Source organism: Penicillium roqueforti (genome assembly GCF_015533775.1).
Source record: "Penicillium roqueforti strain LCP96 04111 chromosome Unknown scaffold_22, whole genome shotgun sequence".
In the NCBI taxonomy this organism is placed as follows: Eukaryota; Fungi; Ascomycota; class Eurotiomycetes; order Eurotiales; family Aspergillaceae; genus Penicillium; species Penicillium roqueforti.
In genome coordinates this window covers 333,636-355,735 of record NW_024067586.1, presented here as the reverse complement: position 1 = coordinate 355,735, position 22,100 = coordinate 333,636, and the positions used below count along the sequence as shown (strand labels likewise).

At 47.8% G+C, this 22,100-nt stretch overlaps 5 protein-coding genes across 5 annotated transcripts; 2 read left to right on the top strand and 3 right to left on the bottom strand.

The window, feature by feature from the left end:
• Positions 1 to 418: 418 nt before the first annotated feature.
• Positions 419 to 2,808, top strand: sho1 (osmosensor SHO1; the record flags this gene model as incomplete). Its single annotated transcript, XM_039075389.1, has 5 exons — positions 419 to 461; positions 1,483 to 1,551; positions 1,677 to 1,894; positions 1,945 to 2,100; positions 2,158 to 2,808. 5 exons carry the CDS (start codon positions 419 to 421, stop codon positions 2,806 to 2,808), a joined length of 1,137 nt encoding a protein of 378 aa, XP_038926756.1.
• A 2,854-nt stretch (positions 2,809 to 5,662) lies between these two features.
• Positions 5,663 to 8,475, bottom strand: LCP9604111_7364 (uncharacterized protein; the record flags this gene model as incomplete). The annotated part of the gene is made up of 3 exons (XM_039075388.1): positions 5,663 to 6,528; positions 6,583 to 8,383; positions 8,434 to 8,475. The coding sequence occupies 3 exons, from the start codon at positions 8,473 to 8,475 to the stop codon at positions 5,663 to 5,665; spliced, it is 2,709 nt and encodes a 902-aa protein (XP_038926755.1).
• Positions 8,476 to 10,198: 1,723 nt separating this feature from the next.
• Positions 10,199 to 11,964, bottom strand: LCP9604111_7363 (uncharacterized protein; the record flags this gene model as incomplete). Its single annotated transcript, XM_039075387.1, has 3 exons — positions 10,199 to 11,356; positions 11,478 to 11,803; positions 11,877 to 11,964. 3 exons carry the CDS (start codon positions 11,962 to 11,964, stop codon positions 10,199 to 10,201), a joined length of 1,572 nt encoding a protein of 523 aa, XP_038926754.1.
• A 1,124-nt stretch (positions 11,965 to 13,088) lies between these two features.
• On the top strand, positions 13,089 to 16,141 carry LCP9604111_7362 (MCM DNA helicase complex subunit MCM6; the record flags this gene model as incomplete). The annotated part of the gene is made up of 4 exons (XM_039075386.1): positions 13,089 to 14,704; positions 14,760 to 14,895; positions 14,955 to 15,944; positions 16,022 to 16,141. 4 exons carry the CDS (start codon positions 13,089 to 13,091, stop codon positions 16,139 to 16,141), a joined length of 2,862 nt encoding a protein of 953 aa, XP_038926753.1.
• A 3,785-nt stretch (positions 16,142 to 19,926) lies between these two features.
• On the bottom strand, positions 19,927 to 20,949 carry LCP9604111_7361 (uncharacterized protein; the record flags this gene model as incomplete). Its single annotated transcript, XM_039075385.1, has 1 exon — positions 19,927 to 20,949. The coding sequence occupies one exon, from the start codon at positions 20,947 to 20,949 to the stop codon at positions 19,927 to 19,929; it is 1,023 nt and encodes a 340-aa protein (XP_038926752.1).
• Between the last annotated feature and the right edge of the window lie 1,151 nt (positions 20,950 to 22,100).

Genomic DNA, 22,100 nt, shown 5'->3' with positions numbered 1-22,100 from the left:
AATATAGGGCAAATCTTCACCAACTTGGGGCTGTGGCGCAATTGGTAGCGCGTGCGACTCCAGTTCGCAAGGTTATCTGGTCGAGACGGGTCAGCCTCACTTATTTTTTATTCTATTTTTGCTCTTCAAATGTTGTTTTCAGACTTTACAAGGCATTAATAACATTGTGCTGGCCTCCAAATTGCGTCTAATGTGTCTAATCGGAAGAGAACTCTAATTTGTCAATTGTCTCACCATATTGTCCGCTACCAGAGGCTACATCCTTCTTTAATTGGCATAATAGCAAACAGTAATTCTAGGACCTGAGGACGATACTGCTGTCTTAATAGATCTGTGGGATCATGAGCGAGGAACATAATCCATCAGTACTGTGTAGATATGGTTTCAAGGTATGCAGACGTGGCTTCTTAACGACAAAATGAGCCTTGGATCACGAGCAACTCTTAAGAGTCTTAGGCTTTGTCCCCTGGGCCCTGGATAAACTTCTAAGCCTCTTTTCTACCTTAAACCTACTTTTTATTGATACAATGGACTCTATTTTATCTAGGATCCATGGTTCATCTAGGCTGAGCAAGAATTTGTCGTAAGCTCGCGACTTTTAGGGTGGTATTTGATAGTTATGATCCTTCGGATTTGGTATTCATTCTTAAGGTTTGTCCCGATTCGGAAAAGAACGCGAGTGTGGTACCAACAACACACTCCTTACAGTATACTTATTATCTGTTATGTACTACGGGCAGACATCTGTAGATTTGGTGTAGGTATAGATTAGATAGTATAATCATCCATATGTCTAACACGTGCTGATCAGATGCGATCAACGCGGACTCGGTATGTATGTACTTGTACGGAGTATAGTTAGTATTCGAAATTTCATGAGTATAGAAACCAAAATGGTCCGGGCAATTCTTCACAGAAAAACAAGATGAGGCTGACCCGTCTTGACCACCTTGCGAACTGAAGTCGCTGTATAATGTGTTAGTTGTTATCCTATAAGACCGAAAATGTTCTATAGGGACTTACGAAATATTTCTGACACTTCAGATGTCCCGAATTATAGTCATAAAAGTCATAGCATGGCCGTGCACAAAGCGGAGGTGACTAAGATATTTAGGGATATTTATAGATTTGTACCAGATCAAGTCTATTTTCATTGTTTTATAATTAGCGATGAATCAAAAGAGATAAAGTAATTCAAACGACCAAGGTAATTGTCATGTACCTTATAAGATTATAATCCCGCCAAGTCAACTTGTTCCCTTGAAATTTCTTAATTTCCTTAATTTCAAGAATCGAGACCGTCGATTTCCAGGGGGGACCCGGACTCCACAGCGTATCTGCCACTTTTCCTCCTTTTCCATCATTCTCCTCTCTCTCCTCTCTTTCAACCTTCAATCTTATCCACTCTTTTATCTTCATTGATTCCCTCTCTCATTTCTTTCATTTTATCCCAGCCTGGTGCTGGTTTTGCCTCTCTGTAAGGGGTCCCTTCTTTCGGTTCCCAACCTCTTCATCCCCACGGATTGTCTCTGAATCCACTTCGGTTTCAAGGTACTTTAATCCTATATCTGCCTACTCCATATGATGTCGGGCTTCCTTTATAAACTGTCGCATTCATAATTCATTGCCACATCCCATGCAATCACGCCTGTCGTTCCCACACTAACTAACCACAGTCACTCCTTCCCGTCCGCCTCGTTTAGGACCCAACAATCAACAACAACTCTTATATACAAAGCACGTCGCTCATCGCCATTCCCTCGTTTTCTTCGCCCGTCTCATATCAATTCCCTTTACACAAGCCCAATCCAATAAATCCGCCAAAATGGGCAAATTCCGGCCTAGCAACATCCTAGGCGATCCGTTCGCGCTCATGACCGTCTCGATTTCAATTGTTCGTTCGACTTTCTCTATGACCCGATATTGACTAACATACAGTTCTAGCTGGCATGGCTTATTGCTCTCATCGCATCTATCATCGCCGATTTGAAAACCGAATATCCTAACTACTCATGGTGGGCCATCTCATACATGTTCTGTGTTATTGTGGGCCTCGTCACGACCTTTGCCACGGACACAGGCCACGTTTATGGCATGGCGGTATGATGACTCTTGAATACAGATAACACGAGCCTCCAGTACTGACAATATCTCCAGATCGTCGGTTACCTCGCCTGTGGCCTCGTCCTAACATCTACGAGCGCAAACAACCTGATCTACGGAAACCAACCATCCATGCAAGCCGCTGGCGCAGGCTTCATCCTGCTTTCCATGATGATCATCGTCTGGATCTTCTACTTCGGCTCCACACCGCAGGCCACTCACCGCGGCTTCATCGACTCCTTCGCCCTGAACAAGGAACAGCCCGCCGAGCCCTCCTACCGCGGTAGTCGCCCCATGTCCAGCGCATTCGGCGCCCGCCCAGATACCATGGCAACCAGCAATACCCCGCAGATGTACACCTCCGCCCAACTTGGCGGCTTCGAGACCTCGTCCCCTGTCTCCGGGTACCCTGGCGGTGCGCCCGGCGCCGAACGAACCTCCTCTGCGCCTCGATTCGGTACCCCCAACCCTCAGACTCCCGGTAACGGCGAGCAAGAAGTGGGCGAAGTGCCTCAGCCAACAGACTACCCCTACCGCGCCAAGGCTATCTACTCATATGACGCCAACCCGGAAGACGCCAACGAAATCAGCTTCGCCAAGCACGAGATCTTGGAAGTATCTGATGTGAGCGGCCGATGGTGGCAGGCTCGGAAGCAAAATGGAGATACAGGCATTGCGCCCTCGAACTATTTGATCCTTCTGTGATCTTTCGTCCGTATGCATGATGTCTGTTTGTTCTTTTTTTGTCCGATTTCTTGCCATTCGTCCTGTCGCAAAATGTGTTTCCCTTCCCCTTGATACCCTTCGGATCCAACCTCGATGTGTGTGACTTTTTTTTGGTTCCTTTAACGTGATGTCTTGATGGCCTCCTTCTGTTTTGTGTTGCATGTCTTTTCTCTTCTTGGTACGTTTTCTTTTTTAGTTTGTGATTTCCTTGGTTTTTGCTCTAGCGGGTGGTTATCCCGCCTCTTTTTTCTTATGCTCCTTCATGGTCGAGGTACTATTCTCCATTGTCATGTTGGAATCAGGTTTAGAATCAGGATCTGTTGATCTTGATGAAAGACTTATTTTTCTACATGGGAGAAAAATAAACATTTGAGATGGTATCTATATGTTAGGATAGCGATGTCTTGACTTTAGAACAGTGCAATTCACTAAATTGTGCTCTACACTAGTATGGACTATCATAGATGTACGTACGTGTCTACGTAATACACCTGTGGGGCATTTAAATTCTAATCCACGCCTCTTCCCCACGAGTCAAGCGACGGGCTATTATCACGGACTGTCTACACCTTATTGTGAAGAAAGTTTCGATACACTCGGCGACGAAGACGAGAACACTGATGTCACTCGATGGTGCAGTCGTTGCAAATTGCCTATCAAAGAGGCTGCATTTATGGAAATATGATGACCCCGATATACCTCAACGTGGTAAGTTTTCAAGGCAAACCAGCGAACCTTAACTTCCACATTATCGGATGAAAGGTTGAATGGCCAATAGGTCACGAGAGATTCATCTAAAGAATTCCTGAACCGACGATGAAACCAGGATCATGATTGCTTCGATCAAAACGGGTAGTCTAGGTCCCATAAGATGTGCTGGCTGTGTCTATCATATTGGTATCATGTATGAGAAAGCCTTTTTGTAGGAATTGTGCATCAGTATGCCACTGATCATTCCAAATAGATATTTATAGGCATCTTAAGGGACAATTTGAAAAGATCTTTGAAAGGATACCTGAAAGGGTATTTAAAATATCTTATACTACTACCTAGTTAGATAGGAATGTTATATTCTTCCTTTTTCCATCTTGCCTGGTTTATGTGCAGTCAGATACTTATATAACCTTAAACTATAACTAACTTAGTTACATGCCCAGAGTTATCAATTAACTACATTGTAGCTACCGACAACGTCTACCTGCGTCCATACATCAACTTCACAACGCATAGACCACAAAATACAGCAGACACGATAGGAGGCTTAAGGACCACTGCAACTATACTCCTATCCCAAGCATCTTACCAGCCGTTTCTAAGAGAGTCGAACGATCTTATCGTGCCTCCCAACGCAAGAACACTTCGCCCGCGCTCCCTACATGATATCGACGCGCATACCCCCACCATCGCAATATCTAGGCTCATGAAATTCCGCAACGTCTCTTTACCCCAGATCGAAACAGACCTTGAACTTTGCCAGGTGTTCGAACCACAGTCGCGCACGCCGAGTCCGCTATATGAACGTATAATCGGAAATTTCCGTACTATCGTTCTCCGCCTCAATTCTATGGGCTTGTTCTTACAAACAGGAGATTTCACCGACTAAGGCACGGAACGAACTCCCAGAGTTGTATCTAGTAAGGAGCTAGATTGGGCATTCGGTCCATACGATACCCACGTCGATTCGGCCGCAGACGATTGTCCCTCCCTCGTTTGTAAGGTTGGCGTTTCTAAACCATCCAGTCAGAGTTCTTCAATGTACCCAGAGAGCATTGTTGCAGAACGGGGTGGTGACAGGTGCCCCTATACTCTCATGCACTGAGCGCCGCGAGGCAGCGAGCACGACATTGTTTCGAGTGTGGTGCACTGCTTTATGGCATCAAGTCGAGCCTTCTGCGGGCATTGTTGTGCTTCGAGCTCATCTTCAACTGCCTTGAACTGTTTTAGGGGCTGCGAATCTACCAATTATCGGTGCCCGACGGTGGCCCGCCCCATCTAGCGGAGGTACCGAACCGCATCGCAGCAGCAACGACGAGCCAGCAAGGTGAGAACTGAGTGAGAACTGGGTGAGAATAGGGTGAGAACCCCTTCTCACACCGGCCACTTAGCCAGCCAACGGTATATCATTGGATCTGGACCGATGGGTGTGACCAAAAGGCGCCGCGAAGACATACGCTATAGCCCAACAAGGTGAAACTGCATAGCACATTTCATCCGAACAACTGAGATAGGAACTGGGAGAGTTCGACGAACTGCTATCGGATCGCGCAATGACCGCATTGCTCAAAATAGAAGACTTTGGTTTGCTATGACTTCGGTATGTAGACATGCAGACAAAGAAGAATATTTACTTGGAAATAGAGTAAGGGACTGCGTAGGAATCAGAGAAAAAGATAGATAATTGACCATATCATTTGCAGCCATGACCAAAAGTGGCCGGCTAAAAACCATGCAATAAGTAATCCAAAAAAAAAGAATAGTGGAGGATGGTCAAGATTTCCAATTCCATGGCTAACTTTCTCAAAACATAGATTATCGACATGCGAAGTGGAAATTGATTATTTTAAGAGATTATAGAAAAGAAAAGCGAAAGGTCCGGGAGTTACATAAGCTCAAGACCAATCTTAGATTGACAAATATAACAAAATGGCCGGGTTATAGCCAGCCAGTCAGGTGGACTAGCCGGCCGGGTATCACAGAAGAAACCAGGTCGGCGATGGCATGTCTGTATACAAGGGATATATGAACACGGTGCATTCGCCGGCCGGTGAGACAGAGCATCGGCTAGACACTCTAATAGAGAACTAGATCGAGATCGCGCAAGTAGAGAGGGCGCTTAGTAGGTAACCTTCTCCTCGTAGATGGGGGGCTCTCCCTTCTCCTCGTTCCATTGGATCTTGCAGTTCTCATCGAGATAGGCATCCTCGTCCGTGATGGGAATGACACGAGAAGTGTGAGCGACTTCTTGGGCGCTGACTCCGAGAGGGTCGCGGGGAATCCAGAGAAGAGGGGGGTGCGAGCTGACGGCCGGGTGGCAGTAGGCGTCACGCTCGACCTCAGCAGGGTAAGTAGGGATTTCCGAGGAGCTGGGAACCAACTTGCGCAGCTGGTGGTAGTTATGGTACAGGTCCGGACGCAGGAACTTGGTCAAAAAGTTCGGCTTGGGCGCTGGCGGCGACTTCTCGGTGAGACCCTTCTCGGCGGAGTCGACGCTGCCGAGGCTGTTGTCCACGTTGGCGACGCCACTGTCACGGGAGGCCGAGATGGAGCCACCGGGACCGGACATGTCATCGGTCTTGGAGTTCTCGTTCAGAGTACTGATGTTGGCCTTCTCAGCGGCGAGCAGACCCTCCTCCTCTGCCTCGAGGTTCTTGGGAAGGTAGTTTAGGAGGGGCTCCATGGCGCTGTTCATAGAGAGATGGAATAGAATGACGAAGATCAAGAAGATGATCATCAGAATCAGGGGACCGAGAGCCATCGTATTGGCACCGGTGCCAATGGCGAACAGACCAATCAGGCAAACCATGGACAGGTAGCAGCCGACAGTGAGCTGCTGCAGAGCACGGGTGTAGCATCTACCCTGGGTGTCGATGGTTGAGTTCGACACGTACAACAGGTTGTACCGGTAGGCGAAATAGAAGAGGTATAGACCAATGGTACCGAAGCCCATGACAAGCGGTGCAATGCAAGAGTAGACGATCGCTAAGAGAAACGTTAGTGTCATAAACAAATAAATCGATCACTCGTGTAACATACCGACAACAGTCAACAATGTGAATGCAGGGTAGACAGTGCCCCATCCGAGACCAGCCAAGCTTGACCAACGCGTGTACATCTTGCGAGGGGTGCTATCCAGTAATCTGCCGAGGATCTTGCCCAGAATCAGGCCGACAATCTGAAGTAGAGCACCGGCGCTGAAAGACAATCCTTGTAGAATGATATATGAGATGTAAAAGTTGGACGCGGTGGGGATCTTCTGGGCTAGCAGCGAGGCGGCCGACGAGGGTTTGTCAATGATACTACTGACGACACTGGTGGCCGATGAGGCAACGGTCACCACTAGGAAGACCTGAACAACTTGAAATGCGAAGAACCAGTTTTGGACGGTCAGTTCAACAGCTGGTAGACTAGGTGCACCCCCGAACTTAGCCATCAGGCGAAGGATGATAGGCACCAGCGCCAGAAGGACTGCCATCATGACAGTGGGCAAGAGACCGGTAATAACACCCTTAATCCATGACGGAACGCTGTCAATGAACTTCAGGAAAGGAACGATCTTGGTCAAAGAGTCAATGTTGGAGATGGCACCAACAACTGCAGTAGGGATAGCCCAGAAGATGATCATAGCACAAACAAAGCTCATGGTGGCAGCGTAGCGACCGAGGCGTTCCCACCACTTGATGCGCAGGTTGGACCAGATGACCTGAGTAGGGTCTAAACCAATGTAACGAGGGCTCATGTGCAGGGGGAGGTTGTGAGCCACAGACTGGAAGGAAGACTGAGCATCAGACTGATGGTAGAACTCGACAAAAACGGAGGAGACCAGCTTGGTTTCTCCAGCACGGTGCTGGGCCTGCAACTCCTCGATTTCGGGAGAGAGACGCTCGATTTCCGAACGCGCCCAATTGATAGTGTCGACCTTCTTGCCAATAAGCATCGTGAGACGGTGTGTGGGTCGTTTCTTAGCCTCCACCCAACGAGCAGCGACGGAGCCAGACTCATCATCAAACTGGCCATCGCCAATGTCAGTCTCGGGGTTCTCGGCCGAGCCTTTCTTCTTAAGAGCCTTGCTGCGCGTCTTATTAGCAAGCACAATGAGCTTGGTCTCCGCACCCTCGAGCTTCATCGCAGCAGCATCGCGGTCCTTGACCTTCTCCTCGAGCTCCTTGGTATCGGTTGCGATCCAGACATTCTTGACCTTGTCGCGGCCAAACATGGTGCGAAGCTTTTCCTTATTCAGGAGGTCCTGGGTAACGGCTGTGAACAAAACGGTGCGAGACGAGATGCGGCTCGCGTTGGCGGGTGAGAACAGGTACGCCTGGCGGAGGTTGATATAAAATAGGTGCTCGCGAGTTATCATGAAGAAGATGAAGGAGACATAGATCCAGGCGAGGAAGCAATGCGCATAGTAACGACCGTATTGAGTCTCGTCGATATTTGAGATGCTCAGAAGGTTCAGTTGGATCTTTCCACCACCGCCTGTGGCATTGACGGGCCACAAGATCGGGAAAGTGATACAGCAGCCCACGAACAACATCACGGAGCACAGTTTGAGGAAGCGAAGCATGAGGTAGGCGTCCATCGAGTGATGCTGCAAGACGTAGGTGTCGGGTAACTGGTACATCGCCTTGATCCAGTTCCAGGATCCGGTTGGAGAATCGGGGGTGCGCTGCCAGGGACGGAGGTATCCAATGTAGGTTCGCGGCATGTACATCCTGCGATTGCTCTTGCGCAGGATGATGAAGAGCAACACCATCACAACGAAGGAGACGAGAGCAGGGATTAGGGTGGTGAGCAGACCAGATAGTGTCGGCGTGGTGTCCTGCGGGTCGTCGCTCTAGTATCGTGAGTAAAGGACCGGCTACCTAGGTGTTCGACAGAGCTTACCGTATCCCTGGCGGCCAGCCAGTGCACGGCATCGTGGGCCATTGTGAAGGTATTCGCAAAGGTGTATTCAAAATGTCCAAAACACTCTTCGAATCCACGGGTGTGAAGTGTCGAGGGGAGGATGGGTTCCCCAAGTGTGAAAGAAAAATGAAAGATAGGAGGGAAAAGACCGAGAGAAGCTTAAAGTTTAGTAGGGATCCATGGCCAGCAGGGAGGGGAAGGACTAGGATCTGCGATCTGGCTACGTAATTGGACAATCTTTGATTATGTTTTTTGTTATTTGGGCTACTTTCCTATTTTGTGTTTTCAATCGTGATTTTTCTTGTTTTTTTTCCCAGGAATCGAACCTAATCTCACATCTAGCGACAGTCCATCCATGGGTGGCGAGTGGGCAATCCAGACTTTTCGCTCAATGGTCGAGATGCGAGCAGAGATCCCCTCGTCGTAATCAATGACCCATTCTTTGATCCAATCACCTCGTAAGATCTTTTTTTAATCCGAGATTGAATTTTTCCAGCCTCGGACCGGAGATGTCCGCCACAGAACCCCAGCCACAGCCACAGTTATTCAAGATAAATGAGCTGATCATACATGGCGATCATGACAGCAGGGATGTAACTGCGTAAGGGATGCTATGGGATAAAACAAACTTCTTGGAAATACTCCGCCCTCTGTACCCCGTACAGAATCCTCGGTCGCACATATTCGGAAATGGAAAAAGGTCATAGGGAATTTAGGGAATTTGTCTATTGCCCTTGGAGAATCCAGGGGTATGTACTCCGTAGTAATATTAATGTGTCTCCGCAGATCAGAGTCCCAAACGATGCACATGCAGGTTGTTCTGGGTTAGTGCTTTCTTTCTTTCTGCTTTTCGACTATCAATATCATTACGGTCGTGTCATTGCATGCCAATTCGATAAGCCATGAAGCGATCGTCGAATGATCATTTCATATTTGCGCTGGATCCAATCACTCTTGTATAGATGGGGATTTTTTGCCACAGAGAGCGCTAAGGCTGGATAGTGGATTGCACTATTGGCCCCTATTGACCTGAATCTGTGTTCAGTGGGGCCGAGAGTTGCATGAAACCCCTTGGCAAGTCGAAATTAGTAACCATGTTGTAGGTGAAATTAGCGAGCCCTAAGATGGGTTGACATTCTCACAACTTGAAACCTCCGCTGCGCCCCCAAATAACAAAAAAGCAGCATTTCCTACGCCATATTAATACATCCCATAATGAGAGAATTAGTTGCGATATGAATCGTGGGCCCCGCATTGATCCAATACTGCAATGATATACACCACATTGTAGTGTTAGAGCCATAGCCCAGCAAATTGCATCACGATCGATCTCAAAAGTCACGGTGGGTCTTCATGAATTAGTATGTTGTAGAGAGTTCCGAGCGCATGCGTAACGCCGAGGTAACTATCTCCACAGCAAATCCACCCAACGCTAACCAAATGCATATGTAGTCGGCGTATCGCGTCACCACAGCTACCCGATCTTTCTTTGCCAAGTGTACAACATAGCTACTTTTTTTTCCTACGTAATATATCCATACACTACGAAGAATATCAAATTGTCTGGAAAACTGGAACCGGGGCAAACAGCGGAGCTTCCAAGGTCCCCTTGATCTCCACTACGGTGAACTCAATGACACTTAGGCTTATCCTGGTACTCGGGTACTGCCAAGACATTCCATTGTCGACATAATTGTAACTACAGAGTAGCTGCGTTGACTCGAATCCAAGTAATAAAAATTGGTCATTGAGAATTATGTAAACTATTTCGAAGCTCCTCTTCAAACGCATTGACACCGCGAATGGGTGTCTGAAAAGATAAGAAGCTCATGAGAATCTCGTTGAACTGGAACTGGAGGTCAGGCCGTAGCCGTTTGTGCGCCTTGACCAGCTCGCCAGTGGACCATCCGCGTTCGGGGTCTTGTAAATCAGAATCATGCGCTTCCTCCAGCAGCAACCACAAAAGGGTTTCGCAAGCTGGATCACGATCGAGGTGGTGCTGTTTTGTCGTGGTACTTAAAAACTGAAGGAACCGGTCGGTCTTATTTGGGGAATTCTGGAAATCCCACAGTGCGGCCGTAATATAGATGAGGGCCGCCGTTCGGCTGACCTCTTGGGTATGCGCATCGCGAACCACATATACACGAGATTCGTGCGGCACTTGGGAGGGCCGCGGCCCACTAGACAGCAGGGAAAATAGAGGACCTTCCATCTGGAAAGCCGTGAGTCTATGGGGTGCTTCGAGGAGGTATTCGGGGGAGCTGTGTTGCCGCATGAGATCTTCGGCTCCTCGCAAAAAAGTGAGCAGCCATTGCTGTTCGGTAAAACTAATATCGGGGCCTTCTGGCATCATCAGATATCGGATGTAGTGAATAAACACCTCCACGGGCTTGTTGCTTCCTGTTCGCGGTCGCATGACCTGGACCGCGCGGTTTACATATATCTGGGCCAGTTCCTTGCTGCCGAAGCGCCCTTCGTGTAAGGCCATTCCACCCAAGGCCATTGCAAGATCATCCGCTCTGACTAGCACCGAGCCTGAGGTAATGTCATCAATGATTTTCGCGGCTTGACCAACATGGCGCTGGATTTCGGTGCTGTCGGACATGCCGTACAGCTGTGCTTTCCACCGCGCGCAGTATGACAGAACTACTGCCTTGAAAGAAAGAGGGTGTCCCATGGCCGTCCGGAAAATCTGGTTTTTCAAGTGAAGGTTTTGTCCGGACCAGTACATCAACTTGTTCCTCCAATAGTCAGCCAATTCAATATCGCTATTATCGTATTCCATTGGGAGACTAGAAAACGGATCCCTTCGCGAGGCATCGAGTATCGTGATTGGCGAGCCAATGGGTGGTAGCGCAGGAGCATGAGGTTGCGGTTTCATATTTGAAAATCGAATTTGAAGCTGTGACACACCATGGCATTAGCATCTAGATCCATCATGCTTTGCAGGCTAAGCCGACACCTAGACAGTCTAGCCTTGGCTGTGGCCTAAGTACTTGACTAGAGGAAAGCGAATTCCGTACCGAAGTTTCCCCATTGGTGAAGTTTGGCGCAGCTGTCGAGCGCGACTCTAATCCAGTCTTTTCAGCAGTTTCTGCCTCTTTCTTCGCCGGATATGAGATATAATCTGGGATGTGCTCTGTGGGGGTTGTGCTATGCGACATTTTGCGCTGTTTCCTTTTTTCCTGTACATGGTGGCGCATAACATGAGCACGCTTTTCTTTGGATGACGAGTTCTGATCGACAAAGTAGAAGTGTTGGTTCTTGGGAGGTGTGTTCGTCGATTCAGCGGCGCGTCGGCGCCTTCCGGGTTTGGCAGTTTGGGAGCCATGGCCAGAGGCAGAAGGTGCTATACGAGAAGCTTTAGTTGAGTTGTGCATGCGAGTTGGGAGATTGGCTCGTAAAGGCGAGAGGGGGCATACCCGATGCATCCGTGTCAGACGGGCCCAACGGTGGGCCAGCGCCGGGCCTGGTCAGTGTCGATACTAACCGTCGCTCGTTCTCAGACATGTCGAGCTGCGAAAACAAAGATTTCCTTTGTCGACACAATGGAACGGTCAAAACTGCATAACCGACCGATAGTCACCAAGATTCCTCCAGCCAAGGACTCGGGATTTGGAAGAAACCATCGCAAGACACAAAAGTCCTACGTCATGACAAGTGTCAGACGGTCACGGAGAATATGCGCGGAAGAAAGGGCATGAAGGAAAGCACGCTAGCACAGAATAGTCTAACTTACGAGGCAATACAATGCGAGGGGAGTATAATTCCCGGGGAGGGAAAAAAAATAGGATGGTTTCAGATGCTCGACTTGCACCCCGGGGGGAAGAAGCTCTTATATAAGCGCCAAGCATCAACCATTTACCCAATGGATAAACCGGCATTTAATTAATTCCAAGACGGGGTACGGAGTATTAGTTAAAATGGTTATATGCACGTCAGAACGGTATTACATTATTGACCTGACTTTACTTTCTCTGCAACTATTTTGGCTCTGATGACACCAAAACTAACTTTTTTTCATTTCAAATATATATTACGTTGTACTCCAGAATATGAAGTAGGGATTTGGGATACTCCCTTCCACACAATAAGTGACAACCGAGGATATATGACCGTGACCCACTTAAATTCACAACTCTCATATTAAGACTGCGAAATAATTCTGGCCAACAAGCCAAACCGGCCAAACCTGCAGTTTCCAAGTATATGCTGGTCTGTCCGCCCTTCACTCATAGGTATGAACATGTTTCAAACCAGCAGTCAGGCCATGACCTCGAAAAATACGGGTCTTGACATTTATACGCCTGATATGAGCGGTAGTGGGGACACTAGGTCAGACACTCAATGTTATTTGTAGTGAAGATGAAGGACCTACTGCCTAGATGGGTTAGCGTATATACTTACATAATGAAACCACTTAACGCGTCGGTGTAGGATCAACTGTTCTTCCGAATACGCGTTCGCGTCGCGCCCTAGTTGCCCAAGGAGACCCGCGAACGAGACCCACGAAAAACTAAGATAGCAAACTGAGTCTACGATATCATCTCTCCACATTTCCCTTTTTCTCCTCACACGTGGAAGCTTAATACCCTTCTTTACATTGGCCATTCTAAGGCCATCAGCTCATTGCCATGTCTTCCCTTTTCGACGCCGTGATCCAGTCCGAGCTGGGCTCTGCGCCTTCTCGCGATCGAAACCTCCGCTCCGATAATCTGCCCAGCTCCCGGCGCTCGGAAAGCAATGGCCCTATGAGTGATATGAATGCCTTCCCAGATGACCAAGTCGTCGGAGCGGGAAGTTCGGCAATCAGCCGTATGCGGAATCCATATGCCCCTGCGGCGCCGCCGGTGGTCGATGAGGCGGCAGAGAAAGTTCAGCAGGCATTTGAAGAGCTGCTCGAGTCATACATCGACGAACCCTCGTCTTCTGCACCGCCCTCATCAGGGGAGTTTCTTAGTGACAAGTATTATATCGCTCAGATTAAGGGGATGAAAAAATTCGAGCTGTCAACTCTCTACGTTGATTTCACGCACATCCATAATCCCGTCTTGGCAGATGCCATTGCCAGCCAATACTATCGGTTCCAACCCTTCCTTACTAAGGGACTACACAATCTCATCGCCAAGTACGAACCAGAATACTTCGTCTCCCACCGAATGACTGCCAGCGCCTCTTCGCGAGCCAGCACCTCGGTTGCCTCAGCATATGCGGGAGTTTCAGATAATCCCGACCTCGAGCGTCAGATCCGCGAGAAAACTCGCCACCAGCAAACCGACAAAATGTTTGCCCTTGCATTTTATAACCTACCTTTGGTTTCCAGACTGCGACAGCTTCGGACGAATCAGATCGGAAAATTGCTTTCCGTCTCTGGAACTGTCACAAGAACTTCAGAGGTCAGACCAGAATTATCACTGGGAACTTTTATCTGCGAAGGTTGCAAGACAGTAGTTCCAAATGTTGAGCAGACTTTCAAATATACGGAGCCAATGGATTGCCCCAATAAGACCTGCGGCAACCGCGTGGGATGGCGTCTGGATATCGGAAAAAGTACATTTGTCGATTGGCAAAAAGTCAAGCTCCAGGAATCATCGCACGAAATCCCGACTGGTAGTATGCCACGCACAATGGATGTCATTTTGCGTGGTGAGATGGTTGATCGCGCCAAGGCTGGGGAACGCTGCGTATTTACAGGCACCTTGATTGTTGTTCCTGATGTCAGTCAATTGGGTCTTCCCGGTGTGCGCCCTGAGGCCGTCCGCGATAACAACTCCTTCCGGGGCAACGAGGTCGGTGGTAGTGGAGTCTCTGGATTGAAGTCTCTGGGCGTACGTGATCTGACTTACCGATTGGCCTTCCTTTCATGCATGGTTACTCCAGACACAACCACTCCTGGCCAAAAGCCAGAGCAGCAGCTGAGTGGCCAGTCAAATAATATTCTGGCTTCTTTGAACCAAAACCAGGAGGATGACCTTGGAGATGAATCAGCCCAAGAAGCTTTCCTACATAGTCTTACCTCGGCTGAAGTCCAGGATCTCAAGGGACTGGTGCACTCGGATTATATTTACTCTCGGCTTGTGGATTCGATTGCCCCCATGATTTGGGGTCATCGTCAAATCAAGAAGGGTCTGCTTTTGCAGTTGATTGGTGGTGTCGGCAAGTCCACATCGATTGAGAGCATGAAACTTCGTGGTGATATCAATATTTGTATTGTTGGCGATCCGTCGACCAGTAAGAGTCAGTTCTTGAAGTAAGTTTTGCCCACTCCTCATATGTAGACATTGCTTGCTGACGGGATTACTCAGATACGTCTGCTCACTGCACCCTCGTGCAGTATACACCAGTGGTAAAGCCTCTACGGCAGCTGGTTTGACCGCTTCGGTGGTGAAGGATCCCGAGACAGGCGAGTTCACCATTGAAGCCGGTGCACTGATGCTCGCGGTATGTTCCAAATGTGGCTCCAACTGAGTGTGGGCTCATCGCTGACATGTTCCTTATAGAATGGTGGTGGTATTTGTGCCATCGACGAGTTCGACAAGATGGATATCGCCGATCAGGTCGCTATTCACGAGGCCATGGAACAGCAGACAATTTCTATTGCCAAGGCTGGTATCCATACTACTCTCAATGCCCGTGCATCAATTCTCGCTGCCGCTAACCCTGTTAATGGTCGTTACGACCCGAAGCAAACTCTTCGGAACAACTTGAACTTTAGCGCTCCCATTATGAGTCGTTTCGATGTGTTCTTTGTTATCCGCGATGATCCAAAGGAGTCTGTTGACCGCAGTTTGGCCAACCACATTGTTAACGTACACATGTACCGCGATGAGGCTGTTGAGCCCGAGCTGAGCACAGAACAACTGCAGCGCTACATCCGGTTCGCACGCACATTCCGCCCAGTCTTCACGGAGGAGGCAAAGACACTGCTGGTCGAGAAATACAAGGAGCTGCGCTCCAACGACGCCCAGGGAGGCGTGGGCCGCTCTTCATACCGCATCACTGTTCGCCAGCTCGAGTCTTTGATCCGTTTGTCTGAGGCTGTCGCCAAGGCCAACTGTGTCGAGGAGGTAGTTCCCAAGTTCGTCATTGAGGCATACGATCTTCTCCGCCAGAGTATCGTGACTGTCGAGAAAGATGATGTTGAGATTGAAGATGATGTACCTACTCACACCAACGATGGCGATGAAGACCAGGATATGGCCGATGGCGATAATGATGGCGACAGCCCTATGCGTGACGTTGCAGAGCCTGCTCAAGCTGCTGCCCAGCCAGAACGCCAGAAGACCAAGATCACCTATGACAAGTACGCCAAGATCCTGAACCAGATTGTCAGGCGGGTACATGAGGATGAGGTGAACTCGGGCGAGGGTGTCGAGCAAGAAGATCTTGTACTCTGGTACTTGGAGCAAATTGAGGGTGAACTTAACACCAAAGAAGATTACGAGCGCGAGCGCGAGTTGGCAGGCAAGGTCTTGAAACGCATGGTTAAGGTTAGTAGATCTTCCTTTGCTATGGCAATATTCGTAAATTTCCATCAAGCAACGTCACTAATAAAGTTACTCTATAGGACAAGCTCTTGCTGCGTATCTCCGGGTCTGGCCTCACGGATGGAACCGATGACGACGCCCAAAATGACGGAAAGGTCCTTTTCGTCATGCATCCTGATTGTGCCTTCGAGGAGATGTGAGACGAGATGTTGCTTTTTGTGACTTGATTATGTTGTTCTTTTTCTTATTTCGTACCGTCTGTATTCCAGGGCTGGGCTATGTTGAGCATTTTCAATGGGTTAATAGAAGGAACAAGGGGTTATGAGTGATGATATCCGTTTAGTTGCGTTTGATGTTTGATTGGACATGAATGATACTGAATCAAAATATGTCAAATTACAGTTATAGTGATGGTTGTGTACCTTGACATCCACGCTGCCAAAACATCCTATTTATACAGAATACCTCGCCGAGTTACCCCGGCTCACCAGCAGCATCAAAATGTCCCATTAAGTAAGATCCGCTTGTAGTTCCTCTTGTAGAGAAACACGGTGAATCAAATCTGGGGTGTTCAAACATCGAGTACCTAGCTCGAGCACTTGATCTTACGCAGCGAAGTAGATTGCTTGAGTAAACCTCCAGCGCAGGCTCTTTCCTTTGTACACGCCTCTCGTCGATCTAACTAGATCACACGAATTCCCCAAGCACATGCCACGGTTGAGATGCAATTAGTGAGTGAGTGTGTCATCCGCACTTCCAACTGCGAAATACACCACCCCTACACAATCGAGTACATTCCATGTGCGGCCCTCCGAAGGTAAAGTTCCAGTCCTCGCAGCTCAGTAATCATCCTCAGTCTTCTCACTTCAGTAGGCGCATTCCATAGGGCCAGCCCTAGAGGTCAAGTCGGTCAATCTCTACTTTGCTGACTTTAAGAAGCAATTATGAACCCGGATATTGTTGTGGGTTACCCTTAGCACTCCACTGTACACTTACTAGTTACGGCAAATTTATATATATCATTTTACCTCGTAGTTCTATAAAACTAGGGAATTAATGCTTCAACTTTTTAGATGCCAGATTTCGTAATAAGGCGACAGAACCAATAAGACAGCTTTGGTAGTTCAGTGGTAGAATACTACTCTTCCATTTCATACTTCCCTGAAGTGTTGATAAGTAGTGGCCGGGGTTCGATTCCCCGTCAATGCATCAAGTTCTATTTTTGATTATTATTTTTAATATCAAAATGTTTAAATGGATTTCTTGCCTGTTTTGCATGGTTGTTGGGCTTGAAGAAGAGCGTCTAGAACCGGGTAATAGCTTCCTCGGAAACTACAACTTGACTATCAAGCATTCATCTCCTGGGTTTGTAAAGAATTCTATGTAATTACTATAGTAAGGTTGCTCACCTTTCTCGAATATATAGTATATGTTCTTCTCTATGGGGCACTTCACTTCGTATATCGTAAATGACTTCTCGGATCTATTGCAAATCGCGATGCGGCCACCGGATTGAGAATTATCAATCGATCAATAAATAAGCTGGCTCTCTACTGCCGAGGCTTGCGCTACACAGTACATCGTAGGCACTACAGTTGTCATAAGTTGTAGATACGATCAATCTTCTTTCGTACTTTACAAAAGTACATCCTGTGCACATGTGACATGTAGGTACTTTTGTCGAGACCGAGGTCATTGATACAGCTAGTTCTAGACTGTCATTTACTCGTATCTAATCCCAAACCCCCAAAATATCTTGTTTCACCTCAAGTACTCCGTAAGCTTCTTTCGAGTACAATTGAATACCCGCACAGAAGTTTGTGCTGTGTACCAGCACACCACGGAGTATTCTTACAAGCGAGATTTGATTATGCCACAATATAGACATCACATCCAGAAGTACTAACATCTCCCCGAGACAACTGTAATGGAAATTAGAAGAATCTTCCATAGTAAGCTAGTAGAATCGCCTCTTTCCAAACAAGGCAGGAGCCTACTATAGGATGTGCACCTTGATTCACATCCTTGTAAATCCAGCACCAAGTAAGAGAGACAGGGCCAATGCCGCCAAGGGCGATGGAAATATACTTGTTTTCCCAGGATTAATTAAGGGCTTCCGGTAGGACACCGCGTTGGCTTGCTTGGCTTATCCTTTAACACCCGCCAATTCCGGCTAGTAGGGGTGGGGGCCATGATACCAATTTGGGTTATCTTCTATGTAGACTGTAAATCTATTGCGGCATCTCCTATTAGGTGTAGGACGCATTTCTGAATATACGGCGATATATGTTGTAGTATGTTGTATTTCGCACAGCAGAACCTCGAAAACAATGCTATTATAGAAAGACTCAAATTTGTCTTTCTCCCCCTCTCCTGCATGGTACCTTTGTCCCATGAAAAAAACAACTGGAATAATTATCCGTGCCACCCAAAAGGGGAAGGTAAAGTTGACAGCGTGTTGATCGGCAAGGAGACGGGCGAGCGGGAGGTCTATACACCGTACAATACATACTGAATTACTGTATGGAGTACTGTATGTATTAATATCATAAGAATCAAGTGTCCGCTCTGATGATAAGCATATAGCATTTTATATTTCTATTTGATTAGTTGGATTGAGATCTTTCACTATCTTTAGAGCTTATGCTCAAAAGAACCACTGTTTCCCAAGGAGGACCTAGGGATAGACCTAGGGATAGAGGCTGCCGAAGTCCATAGAATCAGAGGGAAAGAATATAATTACATTGTATGTATGTACTTTGGTATATTCGAGAAGCAAGATCCCTGCACCCACATCCTGCCAGGTGGGAGCAACATATGTTGTTATGATTTCACCTGCTACATCCATGATAGACCGAAAAAATTGTGTCTAGACCATGCATGGCGATATCATGTCCACGCACGCATGGCTAGATTAGGGACTTTTTTTAGTACATTGTACGGAGTATAGTTATTTTAATTGAATTTCCTCTCAAAAAAGACACATTGAAAGATGCGTACATACGTATATTGTAATCCGCAGCTTGGAACAATAAAGACGCTTTGAGCGGCAATGCACTCGCAGATGATAGTTAGTATGTACAACATATATTGCACAAAGAATTGATCCCCCCCACCTACATACTCATTATCTCCACCTTAAGCCTATACTTAATTAGGACGGTTACAGTATCAACCACTCGATGACTCCCGGACCCGCAACGGAGCCCGTCCTTGTGGCGACTTCGCTTGCTTAGCGAATCATTCAATCAAAAGACATGCATGGCGTTGTCTTTCCGTGCCGAGACAGGGAACGGCAACGGTCATGCATTGGGACATTCCAGGCTGAATATGGGATTATTACAGGGAAGTCATTGTACGGAGTACATTCCACATTATTGGTGGAACTGGACTCAATCGGTCATGGAATGTCCGGACCGTTACGCCTTGAATGTAATACGATTCTTTGTTGTATGTTGCATAGGACCTCATGCATGCAAGTTTGCCAACGGAGCTAAAAATTCCACGAACAAGTCAAATTCATGCCATAAATATATACTCAGAATGGATCGGTATAATGATCGGTGTAATGAACGCAGAGAGGTCGAAGAAACTCAAGCCACAGAAGAAAACACATAAATAGTGATAAAAACGCCGTGCTCCCTTGGGAATGAGTCATGAGCTGATGCAAGAGACAGGCAGGAGGTATGTATCCTAAACAAGAACAGCAATATTCAAAAATGGGATCAAAAGACAGTAAGAAGGAGGAATAGAACATGGACCGCAAACAAGGGAATGAATGGTGTAATCGTATGCGCCCCCGCAACTACAAATCAGATCGCAATCAAAGATGCAGAAAGGCAAAAAAAACCAAGGCCAATCAAAGAGAAAGAGATGGCCTCAACAGATCGAAGGTATCAACTGGCTGCAATGGTTTTGCTGGAAGGGGTTCAACACACGCTAAATGGCTAATATGAGGTCAAGTGCTGGCTGCCCGTGTGTACACTCAGATCCGAGAGGACCGGAATGCAGAGAGATCAATCGATTCAGCCGAGAGAGACGAGTTATCATCGACTTCAATGGTGCCTGCCGTGGCCATCGAGGGCTTGTTCATTGCAAGAGAAGCAACCATTGCGAGTCGCGCTGCGGAGGGGGTAGGGGGCGGTTTGGGAGGTCCCTCTTCCGCGGTCCCTTCTTGCTGCTGTTGCTCCTGTTCTTCTTGCTGCTTCTTTTCTGCCGTGATACGGTCGATCTCGTTGATAGCCGTCGCGAGGAGCATCTTGAACTTCTCCTCGACCCCGTCCAGTTCCGTTCCACAATCGCCAGATCGAAGGACTTGGTAAGATGCCGTCTCGCAAAGCGAATGGGCAAGTTCCAGCTGCTTGTCTGCATAGTCAAAAGGGGAGTCTCTCCGAAGTGCGCTGGTCCCGGAGATACCGACAAGCCCAGATGTGAGTCGAGTACTGCGAACACAAGAGAGTGGGCCTGTCTGTCCTAGTGCACTTGGCATATTCATCACGCCTTTGCTCAACAAGCTCGCTCGCAGCCCTGTACGTGGCATCAATGACATCTGCCCTCGTCTGATGTTGTTCCTGGCCACCCCGATATCGCGTACAATTGCCTCAAGTGTTTGTTGTGTATGGCCATCATACTCGATGATGACATTGTGCCGTGTGCTTACCAACGAGTTGTATTCTTCATTGGACTCGACTGATGGAGCCTCATCTGTGGTGCGCTTGCGATCTGAACGTTGGCCTTGCTCGGGCGCATCCTGCGATGTCCCAACTACCACAGGTTCTGGGCTGGGACTCTTTCTTTGTGCGATCGGAACGAGGTCATCGGTATGAATGGAGCAAACCGAGCTATTTTTCCGTCGGCGGGGCTTGAAGTTTACGTGGCGTCTGTAAGCTTCAGAGTACTCGTCGTGTCTCTTGTGGGTGTGTGTAGCAAGCTCTGAGACGCGGGTGATCCATGCAGGAAGATTGTCTCTCATATAGGTGAAGGCCCCTAGAGCATCCATTGATGCCATGGCTAACAGATATTCGATTGCTGAATCCCCGGTGTTGCCACGCTTTCACGGAAATCAAAGAATCAAGCGTTAAAGTATTATATTTGAGCGGGTGTTTCCGGTGTTCGTTTCGTCGTAAATCGTAAGTCGACCAGAATCGTAATGGTTCACGGCGAAGAGACAAAGTTGTGCCACGGAGAAGGTAGATCGCGGTGCGGGTGTGGGTTAGGGTGGAAGAGAAGGCGTCTTTAGGAACCCCTCAATAATGAGCTGTGCGTTGGATAGGATCTGCAGTTAAAAAAATCAAGTAACGGTGAAGCAGAGTCTGGAGAGGGGAAGTGAATAGGCACAAGGGAAAGAAAAGAGGGTTGGAAATTGAGATAATCGAAGAGCCGTATGATACCAGTATGGTAACTACCGTGTTCGGTGGGCCGTACCGATTTGTAAAAAGATTTATATGGGGCTAGGCAGTTTCGGTACGGAAAAGACACCCCTATGTGATGTATTTGATAGGAATCCTGCAGGAATTGTAGGTGAATCACTTGAGCGGTGAGGTAGGATTGCTACATGTATTAGTATCTATTTGTGCAGACTGACTAGACTAGTATTGCTTTCAAGGGACCAAATGTACGGAGCCCTACTTTAGCTTGCTCTATGTTGTATACTATTGATCGTTAGACGTGGTAGCGTTTTGACATAGGCTCAAAAGAAGGTCATGATAATCAGTATGACAGAAGATCTGTATAAGCGCCCATCCTTAGAAAGTCGAGTCTCCGGCAACAGAAATGGGGAGATTGCTGTCGAAAGTCGAATCAGACCAGGCCGAATAGAAGAGGCAAATAATAGTCTTGTCGATATCCATGGGTACCTTTGGTAGGAGATGACACGTAAGTGCCCTTTCGGGGACTTTACATTGTACAAAAGCACCTGTGTTTTATGAAAAACAAACACTAAAAATTGAGACCCTGGCACACTATCACGCTATTGGAAGCCGGACGATCCCTTCCGCGGAAGACTCGGGAGAGTCAGTGGTTGGAGACCGGGGGGGGGGGGGAGGGGGGACCCCAATTTTATTGGGTTTTGTTGATGGTTGGTAGGGTAAAAACCCAACCAACCAAGACCTTATTGACCCGACCGCAGGGCCGGGGAAACTTTGAAAATTTTTTCAAAAT